This window comes from Antechinus flavipes, chromosome 3, assembly GCF_016432865.1.
Source record: "Antechinus flavipes isolate AdamAnt ecotype Samford, QLD, Australia chromosome 3, AdamAnt_v2, whole genome shotgun sequence".
NCBI classification, from domain to species: Eukaryota; Metazoa; Chordata; class Mammalia; order Dasyuromorphia; family Dasyuridae; genus Antechinus; species Antechinus flavipes.
Window position 1 is genome coordinate 189803057 of NC_067400.1, and position 12548 is coordinate 189815604.

The window sequence follows — 12548 nt, forward strand, 5'->3', positions numbered from 1 at the left end:
CGCCGCCGCCGCCACCACCTCCACCAGCGACGCCGCCGCCACCACCTCCACCACTGCCGCCGTCGCCACCACCATCACTGGCCCCACTGCCGCCTCCCTGCAATCCAGGGACGGAGCCAGCGGCAGCGGCGGATGGTTCCTAGCTTTCTACTGCTTTTCTCCCTGTCCCCTTTCCCGACTCCTTGAAGCCCTCGCCCTCATCTTTCCCCACACCCCAGAATCTCTGCACCACCTGCTCTGGCAGCCCCAGAGCTGGGACTTCCCCTGCACCCCCAGTGGAAAGGAAACACTGAACCCCTGCTTGAAAAGAGGCGCTACTGAGGTTGCACCAACAGGAGGAGGTGGAGGAGGAAGAGGAAAAGAAACTATTTCACCACAGAAATCCATATCCTGCTGGTGCTTCGCTACTGCTACTGCTACTGCTGCTGCTGCTGCTGCTGCTGCTGCTCCTTTCCCCGGGGTTTAAGCACTGCAGCGGTGGTGGCGGCAGGTCCTGTACCGGGAGAAGGGAACCAGCTGAACCTTTCACTTTTGTACCCCCTTCACCAGTACCTCCTGCCCCCCCCTTCCCTCTCCCAAGTCCTTTAGAGAGGGGACCATGATTTGGAAACGAAGCGCCGTTCTCCGCTTCTACAGTGTCTGCGGGCTCCTGCTACAAGGTAATCCCCGCCCCGCCGCGGGGAGCATCAACTTCACTTCCATTCCCCATCATCCCCACTTCACTCCACCCTGCATTTCCACTCTCCCCCGTCACCCCATGGCTTCCTCCATCCTCCACTACACGCCCCCACCCCACCCTACAAACTCCCTTGTGCAGCAGGGGGCAGTGGCAGTTTGCACCAGTAATTCCCCTAGCCAATCTTATCTCAGACCTTCTTCTCTCCCAGCAGTGTGCTCCTTACTCTTTGCACCTTTCCCCCTTTCATTCACCTGAACCTGCCTCTTACTCTTCCGCCCCTCCCTTTCCTCGAACCCCTGGGTTTTTTGGCTAGAAACTTATCCTTCTCACTGACCTCCCTCCCTTCCTCCCTCTTCGCCTCCTCTCTCTACAATCTCCTACACTACTTCTCATATCAATCTTCTGACTTCCCCTTTCCACCTCCAGTCATCTCCTTTAACACCCCCCCCCGCCCCCTTTGAGCTGCCTTTTCCATCTTCCTATCTCTTCTGCCCACCATCGTATCAGTGTGTCTTTTTAAAGTGTAAGAGCCTGGGAGAGAGCTACAGAGACGGCGAGAACAGCAGCAGCAGCACCGTGTGCATTGCAATAACATCCCCGGGGGGAAAATGTGTTGTAAGACGTGTCATTCACCTAGGAACAGAGGGGGAGACTGTGATTTGCTTTATTTATTTATTTTTCTTAAAAGGAGGGTTTACAAAGACATTTTCCAAAACCTATTTTAGCGACAAAATGATTTTTTTCCCCTTTTAAATCATTTCGTGTCATTTCCATTTTTGAAGAAATAGAAATATGCTTCAGAGCAGTTACTTTACTGTCCAGAGATTTTCGCGTGGATTCCCTACCTTTTAGCCCCCCTCCCCCCCCATCACCACCTCTTTCCTTAATTAATATTATCTTTTTAGTGCAATGTAACAACCACTGTGGCCGTAGTGGGAAGAGCTGCACAAAATGCTGTTATTATGCAAATCTCTGGATTTGGATGTGGGTTGAGGAGGGAATTACGATGCTCTCTCCCTAGACCTTTTAAAGAGGGGAGGGGTGTTAAGTAGAGGAAGGAAGTGCTGATTATAAAATAAATGGCCAAGCATAGAGGAGTAGTCCATTGAGAGAGGGCGCTTTTTTTGGGGGGGGGGGGAGGGGCTGTAATGGGCATGATGTGGTGCTGTGAGGGTAGTGTAGGGATGTGGCTTTAGTGTGCGGTATAGAGAGAGAGGATGGAGGTGAAAGGGTGGTGGTTGGGAAATCTTTCCAGCTATGTTACTCCAGATTTCTTGGTGAATCTTCAGCCACCTCTGTACCCTCTGCCAATTTTGTATTGATGCGGAAAGATAGAAGTTGACTGAATTTATTTGCCCCTGGGTAAAGGAATTTGAAAGTAAGACACACCGACATGCAAACCCCAGCAGCCCTTGGAGGATTTAAATGAGGTCAATGAACCATCATTCACCAAGTTCTTTGAATGCATTCCACCTATCCATTACCCCCACACACATACACACACATTGAATAGGGACCATATATTATTCATAAGTATTTTTGATAATAGAGGGTATTTAAATGAATTAAGTAATCGACCTTGTCGAGAAATTTCTTGTATATTGTTGAAAGTCTATTTTATGCTGTAGTTGCATATATCATGTGCTTCTGTCTCAGAAAGGATAGAATATTCCTGGTTGCCCCCACCCTTACGTGAAGTAACCACAGTGGCTTATATATTCTTGGTTTTCCAGTACATGCAAAAACATGCACATCCAGACCCTATTTCACCTCTCAATAAGTTGCATTTCCTCTCTCTCTCTCTCTCTCTCTCTCTCTCTCTCTCCCCCTCTCTCTCTCCCCCCCCTCCCTCTTCCTCTCCCTCAATTGCTTGCCTTGGCCAAGAGGAGTGTGTGGGGAAATCAGTTAATTTGGTGATTGCGATGAAATTTTACACTACTGGATATGTTTTTTCTGCCAATCTCTCTGTGCTGGCCCCCGTACGTCATTGCAAAGGAGCTGCTGCTGTGCTTGTGCGAGATTATTTATTATAGGGCATGTGTGCAGTGGACTGCACCTGGGGGTCGCCTCCTCTCTGCTTTCTACATTTCTCCGTGAATTGTCTATTCAGTGTGCTGCAAAATAACTGCTCGCTCTCTCTCTCTCTCTCTCTCTCTCTCTTCTCTCTCTCTCTCTCTCTCTCCTTCTCTCTCTCTCTCTCTCTTTCTCCCCCCCTCTCTTCCTCCTTCGTTCCCTTCCATTTCTCCCATCACACCCCCCCCCTCAGTCTCTCATCCAAAAGGAAAATTTATTCTCCCTATCCATAGACTTGATCAGCTCTATTCAGGACATTGGTGTTTCCTATTTTAAGTGTGTATAAATCAATGATTAAAACAGTGATGGTGCTTTTCACAGTAGTTGTGAGGAGAATTGAATAAGGAGTTATGTCAAGGAAAATACAGCTCTGCAAAGAACAGCAGCAGGTTTAAAGAAAGAAAAAAAATAAAATATGGCAAAGCAAAAGGATGCAAACATACTGAGTTTATGGACTTAGAAGTGCCTTAAATCAGGCCAGTATTAGTAAGCAAAAAAGAGGGGAGAAAAATAAACAAACCCAAAGAAAGCACCATTGGACTGTCTTCTCACGTTTATGGCTGCCTCACATTTATCAAGCAATGCTCCATAGCCACATCACACTTTGTTGATATTGTCAGTTCTTGCTCAAACAAATTGCTCTAGCTTTCCCGTTGTCTCAGCCTTGGTTGAGAGCATTGCTTCAGGGCTCAGGTTTTCCCCTTTTGGAACAAGGCTTTATTAGGACACCATTAAATTATAACATGAAAACTTTATTTCCTGGACACAGATCCAGGAGTTGTCATTCCTTTCCTTTCTGTGTCTGGGGAATGAAAGGTGGAAAGGGGAAACTGAACATTTTATTTTTTCCCTAGAAAATCTACTCTGCAGAGGAATAGTTATGACTAAGCAAATGCAATATTCTATGAGCAGTAATTTATTTTGATGCTTTATAAGTCTTAGAATTTTTTTTAAATCATCGAACCAGACTTCACAATTTTTATTTGCTAAAATAATTTTTCCTTTGGCATGTTTTAAAGTCTATACTTCTTAACAAGGAGACTTGTTTCCCTTAGAGTTTCGCATCACTGTTCCTTATTTTTATTTACTTTTTTTTCTAGTAGGGAGCAATATTGGCTTTTTGAACTATTAATAGATTAATAGATGAAATGGTAAGCTAGTGTTAGGAAACAGACTACTGATAAGATGAGAAAAGAAGTCTTATATAAAGTGTTGGACATTACAAAACAGAATAATGTTCAGTGATAGCCTTTAGGGGTTGAATTCATTAGGTAGAGAATGAAATATGTCTCTAACCAAAGAATAATATCCAATGTACCCTATTTGCAAATTATTCAATTCAATTTACAGATTAAAGGACAGATTTCCTTTTCCCTGATTGTGAGAGGAGACAAAATAAAAGACAAAGCTTTAAAAGTTAGATGAAAATGGAGAAGCTCAAAACCTATCTTGCTAAATAGTATGTTTAGTTCAAATACTAAAATAATTTTATTGTAAGCAGTACAAAGATATAATATATATTATAAATATAATATATATATATATATATTATATATATATGGAGAGAGAGAGAGAGAGAGAGAGAGAGAGAGAGAGAGAGAGAGAGAGAGAGAGAGAGATAGGCAGACAGACATAATATTTCTTTAGATTACTCTGGGAAATTTGAAAAATGGATTGAGTACCCATTCTGGAGTCCAGAATACTCCAAATGGGACCTCACACATTTAGTAGCAGATTAACAGTAGGCAAGTCTCTTAACCCTCCTTGCCTCACCAAAAGTTAAAAAGAATAGTGAATATTCCTAAACTGAGCAAAGTAATTTAAGGAAAAAACAAAGATAATAAAAGGGAATTTGAAATCTACAAATGACTCTTATAAGGATACTTTGGGTTAGTATTATACACATGTACATTAGGACTAATTTTAATTTCAAATACACTTTGGAACACACATAGATGCAAAATTAAACTAAGTAGAAGCAAACTTCTTCAGGTTGAAGTTTCCTCATCCAAAATCAGAATTACTCAAATTTTAATGATTCCCCAAAAATCTGATTATTTAAAGACATACTAATTACTCCTTCCCCTCACTTATCATTTCTAGTATACTAACCTTCTTTTCTTTTTGTTTGTTTTGTGTATAAAATATTTTATATATTTCCTTCTTTCTGTCTTGACCAATCTTTAAAATTTAGTGGCAACTACACAAAGGAGTTTCACTATAATTATATATAGTAGCCAGAGAATAAAGTAAATTTACTTGAGAATTAATTTGCTCACAAATTTGTATATAGCTTACTCTCTTACCTCCAACTTTTCTTTTTCCTGTCTTTCTATTTTACTCCTACTTTGATTCTATATATTTCCAAAGTAGTTGTGGATGTAGATGACAAAAACCTGCTCAGATGGAGGACATTCTACTTGCTGTAAAAACCAGATACATTAAATGCCAGGGTTTGAGTATTGCTTTTTTTCACAAAAGGGAGAAAAGTGTGAAGGCCATGTGCCATAATGAAAAAACTGATGTACTGTATGTTAACATTAGTCCTAATTCTTCCTGCCATTAACTAGTTGAATAATTTGGGTGAAGCCTCTTAATCTCCCCAGACCAGTTTCCCCATCTTAAAAATCAAGAAATTAGATAAAACGTTTTAGGTACTCTTTCTGAATTAAAATTCCATTATGATGGAGATTTAAAATAAAAAATACATATAGATATATTCATATATTTAAGGATGGCTAAGGATTAACGTCAAAAGACAATTTACTCATTTGTAATATGGAAAGAAGTAATGATAAGACCTACTTACACTACTGAACTATTTAGAGAATAAAATGTGGAGTTTTAAAATTTTTCTTAACATGGTAATTGCTTTTGATTATATTAAAATAATTTAATACTGATAGCATATTGGTATTTGCTGTTTGGGTTATTGACATGAATTTTGTGCTCTGCATTAGAAAGATGCATATTTTCCTTTTCTATTTTGAAGGCTCCTTTTTTAGAAAGCCTCTCTATAAAAACCAACAAAAAACTCCCTTGCCAAAGGCACAGTTTAACTATAGCATCTCGACTAGATGTGGGAAGGAGAAAGAAAACCATAAAACATCATGAGAATGATGATAGGCTGAATTTTGAAGCAATTTGCACATTTTAAAGATGCTCACCTCTTTGAATTGCTCTATTGGCCATTGTGGCAAGTATTTAATAAGTATTTTAAATCTAATTAGTCACAATAGAGTTACGTTTTCCCAATTTTTCCATTTGACTAGTATAGTTTTAGTTTTTGTTAAATAAATATTGGGTAATTTTATGGTATCCATAGGTTTATTGTAAAAATTTTAAATCTTAAAAGTTTTAAAGTGGAAAGAATGATAACTAGAACAATGTTTTTCAATGATGTCTATGCATAATAGATGCTGAATGAATGAATGTTGGATTGAACTTGTATATGTTTTTTTGGGTACCATGCTATATATATATATATACACACATATACATACACACATGTATATATAGCCAACATTTTATTTGGAAATGCCAAGCATTTCAAAAATAGTTCTATAGAAAGGAATCTTTGCAAATTCTTCTTGTCAAGATGTGGGTCAGGATTAACCTAGAACTGTAGCTGCTGAAGCACCCTGCTGTGTGATAATGCAAATAGTATCTAATGCCTTAAATGTACTCTGCTTCTGAGAAAATACACGAAAACATCGGGTGTCATGATATTGAAACTCAAAGTACTTTTACAACATGTTCTAGACAATTTTTTTTCTCAGTTTTAAACCTACTTGAAAATAAAGAATAAAGAATAACCCTGAATAACTTTAATCAAATAGCCAAATAATAATGGATGAGATAAAACAGTATTTTCCTTTGAGTTTTCGTCAGAGGAACATTGTTAAAAAAAATGGAAATGTAAACTATTGGGGGGGGATTAGATTCCATTCCAGGGAACATAGATTTAATGTTATAAAAATAATAATGCCAAGTGGAATAGCAAATTCCATTAAAAAGAGTTTGGTCCAACATCTTGTTGTGGATGTGATACCATTATCTCCACCTTCTGAAAAAGTTGTCATCTTATTATTTTTCTTCATCACTTCTCACATTTCACATGTATAGTGCCCTTCAAATAAACAGGAGTTGACAGTTTAATGTATTTGTACACTGTGCATTTAGTACTATTTATGGCATTCTATGAAGATTAAATGTAATTTGAGCTATGCCAAAGCCTTAGAGAATTTTTCATCTCTGCCAATGTTATTTATCATATAAACAAAGCCAATAAATAGGTCTCTTAACAAATTAAGAATTGTCATTATGGATGGACTGCCAGAATGAGCTCATCAAATAACAATATAACCTATATAACTGTTTTTTATTGCATTTCAATTTGCTATAGAAAAAATGTCAAATTATGCATATTGTTTTTTCTCCAGGAAATTAGCCCAGTTTATACTTACTGTTAAATGTTTTACACATGAATTGAAACAATTATTATGAAGCTTCCCTTTATTGTTTTTTATTATTTGCTAACTGGTTCACTCAGAGTTTAGTAACTTATCTTTGGAACACGATTTTGCAAAGGGTGTACATGTCAACATTTCTTTTTACATAGATTACATTATGGGATTGATATAAAGCTAATAGAATACCAAGTCATTCATAATATAGAGAATAATTATCTTCTGAATTTTTTTCTTGACAAATTCTAAATGCCGAGTTGGCTTAATGTTTGAATTCTTTCAGAACCATAGTAAATATATTTAAAATGTAAGTTATGTTAAAGATTTTTAATTAATAATGATTTGAATATTTGGTACAGTATCTAAATAGCATTTTTTTTTAAGAAAGAGGAAAGTGATCTCTAAATTATTCACTTCCAGAGCTTACTGGGTAATTTTATTTTGTCCTTCTTTTAGAAAATTTTAGACATTTCTTGCAAATCTTTGAACTTTAAATTTCTTTAGTGCAGTAAGTTTATCTTGGGAGCAGTTGGAGTAGAGACTATTAATATTTTTGTCCCTTATTATTTTCAGGTTTTCTTAGCATTCCCATTTGTTGGAGGTAAAATATAAGCTGTTTGTTTTATGCATAAATGTGAAAAATGTGTATTAATTTAATAGTCAATATGTTTGGTACAATAGCTTTCTGCAGTAAAATATTTCTTAAACCTGCATTTGAAATAGAACTGAACATCTATTCTGTTGTTTCCATTGATATCTGAATAGAAAGATGGCTGAGACTGTAAGAAGATATGTCATAGGAAAAAAATCATTAATTATTCACATATTTTAAATTACTCTGAAGTAAATATTAAGCCATCAATTTTTCAAAAGTGGGGATAACTTATGAGTCAGTATTTGACTTAAATATTTTAAATATTTTATTCATGTTGTATAGGAAACTTGTTTAGTCTTAATTGAAGAGATATGGTATATATGAAACAGTATACTTTGGAAATGACTTAAAGAGAATTAAAGAGTAGAATTTTTGGATATGTATTTAAATAAATCCTTTTTTAAAATCAATTTGATTCCCTAACATCTTCACAACTTAGGAAATTCATTAGTTACTATATATGTTTGTTTAGAGCCACCTCTGCAGCAGAGTGTGAGTGTCACTTCTGACAAGGATGAACTGCAGACTGCTAAATGCATAACTGTTATATTGATTCAGTGTAATTTATAAAGCCAATTAATTTGTTTTTGCCAAAAAAAAATTCTTTTAGAATCTTTGCTAAAAGTTGGTATTTAAATATCCAGGGGATCCTATAGTGCCTACTTAATCACTTAGATACAGAGTATACAGTTTAAATATGCCTCTAATTTATTAATTTTAGCATTTTACCTTCTAAGATAAGAATCTCCCTTTCATACTACCTATATCGATATTCAACAAAGTCTCTTCCTTTGAATCTTAAAAAGTCTGTTTAGGATGCTGCAAAAGGTATTAGGTATTCTAACTAAAACTAATTTGTTTTTGCCAAAAAAAATTCTTTTAGAATCTTTGCTAAAAGTTGGTATTTAAATATCCAGGGGATCCTGTAGTGCCTACTTAATCACTTAGATACAGAGTATACAGTTTAAATATGCCTCTAATTTATTAATCTTAGCATTTTACCTTCTAAGATAAGAATCTCCCTTTCATACTCCCTATATCGATATTCAAGAAAGTCTCTTCCTTTGAATCTTAAAAAGTCTGTTTAGGATGCTGCAAAAGGTATTAGGTATTCTAACTAAAACTGTTTTCAAGTGGACAGAGATTGAAAAAAAAAAACCTACAATAAGCCAAGTGCATTATATTCATTACTTTATTACACTCTGTTTTATAAACTGAAATCTAATCAGTGTAACTGTTTTTCTTCCTACTCCCTAGAAACAGTCTTCATATGAAGTAAATTTTCATATGAAATAAATTTCCAATAGGAAAGATTCACCTACACAAAATAGTGGGGAACAGCAAAATAAAGGGAAGTTTTCCAAGGGCTAAATTCTGAAAAAAAAAGCTTGTACAGATTCTATTTTGTAACATACATTTAAAGGTGACATTCTACAAACTTTTAAACATATGCAAGATTTTTTTTTAAGATCAGTTTGCTTAGTCTCTTAATAAAAATGGGGGGAAAGAGGAGTGAAAGAATTTTAGTTTGCCAGCCAAACAAACAGAAAAGCTTGGCCAAGCAAACTAAATTAGCATATGCTCTGCTGAGTATTTCCCTGTTACATAATCTTTTTCTAATACGAAATCACTGTTAACATTTAACCCTTTCAGAATGTTTAATACCTTCTCTCTATCATCTTCATATGTTGTCTCTTTTCCTGAGGTTGTGTTGGACTATCTGATTACTGGTTAAAGAATCCTTAGGTCAAATTTCTCTTTTCCCTCTTTTCTGCATATAAATTTACTTATAGGTGTATATTTTGGAGGCAAAAGAACCACCTCATTTAATATTGAGTGTGTTTAAGTGAGTATTTTTAAATTCTTCTCTCTATTTCTTTTGAAAATACATTATTTCTATGAGGTTATCCTAGGGATTTAGAAAACTCGTTTGTTACATATCCTTTGAATTCTGTGTACCTTAATTATGCACGGGTCCTCATTTCCAAATCTTTTCGGTGATGATATGGGACAGAACATGGTCCTGGCTGTAAGTGTACTGTCATGTCTTAATGTGTAGGTGGCATTCAGAGAAAGATGTACCTTAAGGCAATTATATAGTTTTAAATCCAGTGTAGGGAACAGCAGTTAGTCACATTAGTTATTCTGCCAAGATGGAAAGAAATTGATTATTATAATATATAATAGTGTATCTGTTATTTCTAAATAGAGTTCTTTGCCCTTGTAGTTGCATGAAAATGAATATTCCTTACCCTGAATAGAAATGGTTCACTTCCTTTTTATAAACAAAAAAGATGGTATACACTTTCTTACAATGCTCTATCTATTCCCATCTCGAATAAAAATAATTTTACATTGAAATTATAAAACGGTATCACCATGACTTTGTAATGAAATTATGAAAAGATATGTCTTATGTGTGGAAATAATTCATGCATAGTATTAACCGATTAAATATTTCAGGAATAAACTACATGTCAGTATTTTAGATTAATATGCATTTCCACCTAGTGACCCAATCTTAATGTTCAGCTAAGGTAAAGGGGTTTAATAAAAGAGGGGGAAAGATTTTCATAGCAACTGCCTCTTCAAACAATGTTAAAATATTCTTGCATTTTGTGTAAGCTATGTAGCAGATAGTTATTTTCTCACACTTTAAAACTTTGAGTTCATTTGTGTTTTCAATCCTGAGATGTTTTCCTCAGTGTATTATATCATCAGTCTTTTAAAGTTTTACTTTCAAACATAATTTGCAATTTTTTCTTGTTTTTATTTTCCTGGCCAAGTATTTTATAAAGTGCTGTAGAGTAAATACTTCAAGCAGCTTTTTTGTACCATCTGAACATTTTATTCCTTTGTTTGAAGTTATTATCGTATTTTCAATACGACTTAGAATAATGGCAATGTTTAAGAATCCATAGATATAAAATAATAAGATTTTTTAAAAACTGAAATACAGACTCCTTTAAACTATCTTCCACCTAATTCTGTGTATGTTTCACTTTTTATTCATGAGAAATTAAAATCAGAAGAATTTGGGGAGCTATTGTCATTGTTTTTTCCTTCTCCCACTCTGGCTTTCCATTTCAAATATACACAGTTTAATCTTTTCCAATATATCTAATCTTGATACATCCCTTTAATTAAATCTGAATAATATTCAAGTACTTTGTTTATATTTGTCAAAATGTCAATACTATATTCTGAGTAAAATAAATATTTGTATTGATGAAGGTTCATTTGTATGTAATACACAATACAATAAAATTGACACTAGGGAAACAAATGCTTCTAAATGATGATCTGTTTTATATAAAGTAATGATTCATATTTTTATACCAGAGTAGTCAATACATATTTGCTATGCATTATCCTTTATATATTTCTTTGAACCAGGAGTCTTGAGTAGGCAAAATCTTAACTCTTTTTTCTACTTAACAAAAACCTTGCACATGTAATTTGAAATGCCTGATTGAGACAGATTAACTAAGCTAACTCATATCTAAATTATTTTTCATTGCTAGTTGTAGTAATTAATACTCCAGGATAAAAATCAGGAGCACATGAGAATTATCAACTGACCTGGATCTGCCAGATTATTAGTGACATGATCTGCTTTTATTGTTACCAGGCTGTGTAGTAGAAGGCTGATTAGTTCTTGTTTTGCATAACCAGAGTTGTTCTTGCCAATTAACTGAGGTTAAAGCAATACCATACCATAAGATTTATTTTAGGCTTTTAAAATTTAGTAGTGATTTTTTTATGCTTAGTCCTTTCTATAAAGAAGGATGCATATTTATAATAGTAACATTTGATTAATCCTGCTTAAGATTTTGAAAGCAAGAGTATTATAGTTTCTAGGAAAATTGAAATATTCAGAAAAAGCAAGAACTATATATAGGTAATATGTATAATGTATATAATTTACATATCAAAGATAACTAACCATATTTTTTTATTTTAAAAATCAGTTCTTTGATATTATATGATGCTGTTGTTATGGTTCAAATGTTCCTAATTATATTAGTGGCTTCAAAGTTTATCAGATCACATGACTTTGAAAATCACTCTTATTACTATCTTTTTTAAAAAAAATTATTAGTGTAAGCTCATAAAACTTTTAGAAATCTAATAATTGAACTATTTTAAGAATTTGGATTTAATCAAACTCTCATTTTTCCACATGGTCACCTCAGCTCTTAACTAAAACACTTCCAGGGCATCAGTTTTACATAATTGCTCCTAAATTAACAGCTTTTCTGTCAATATAATGCCATTTTTAGGAGGCTAATTAATGACAAGGAGGTGAAGTTAATACTCTGTTTTTTTCTTTGCACTGATATTATTTAATTAAATTAATTATGTCAGTATTTCAGGAATAATTTCTGAAAAAATTTTGGGTTAAGTGAAAAATTTGTGTGAATTATTTTTTTATTTTTTTTTTTCCCTTAGAAATATAGATATTTCTAACTCTACCTCTTAACCACATTTAAGCATAAATAATTACTGATAGATTAAATTTTCATTTTCTTAAATTTGTAGCATTTAAGTGAATATAAATGATTCTTTTTGTACCTCTGCTATATTGAATCTTTTGTTACAAGTTAATAGAATATTACCCTTGCATGAGTTATATCAATAAAAAGTTATTAAAAAAAAAAAAACAAGTTAA

At 34.4% G+C, this 12548-nt stretch overlaps 1 protein-coding gene across 2 annotated transcripts in view; it reads left to right on the top strand.

Annotated features, from left to right (window-relative positions):
* The first annotated feature begins 569 nt into the window (after nt 1-569).
* Nucleotides 570-12548, top strand: part of CADM2 (cell adhesion molecule 2) — a 1468479-nt gene continuing 1456500 nt past the window's right edge. For both annotated transcript variants that reach the window (XM_051984362.1, XM_051984363.1), the window contains exon 1: nt 570-659. In XM_051984362.1, the coding sequence (XP_051840322.1) occupies nt 599-659 (61 nt within the window). In that variant the 5' untranslated portion in view covers nt 570-598. The remainder of the gene's footprint in view (nt 660-12548) is intronic.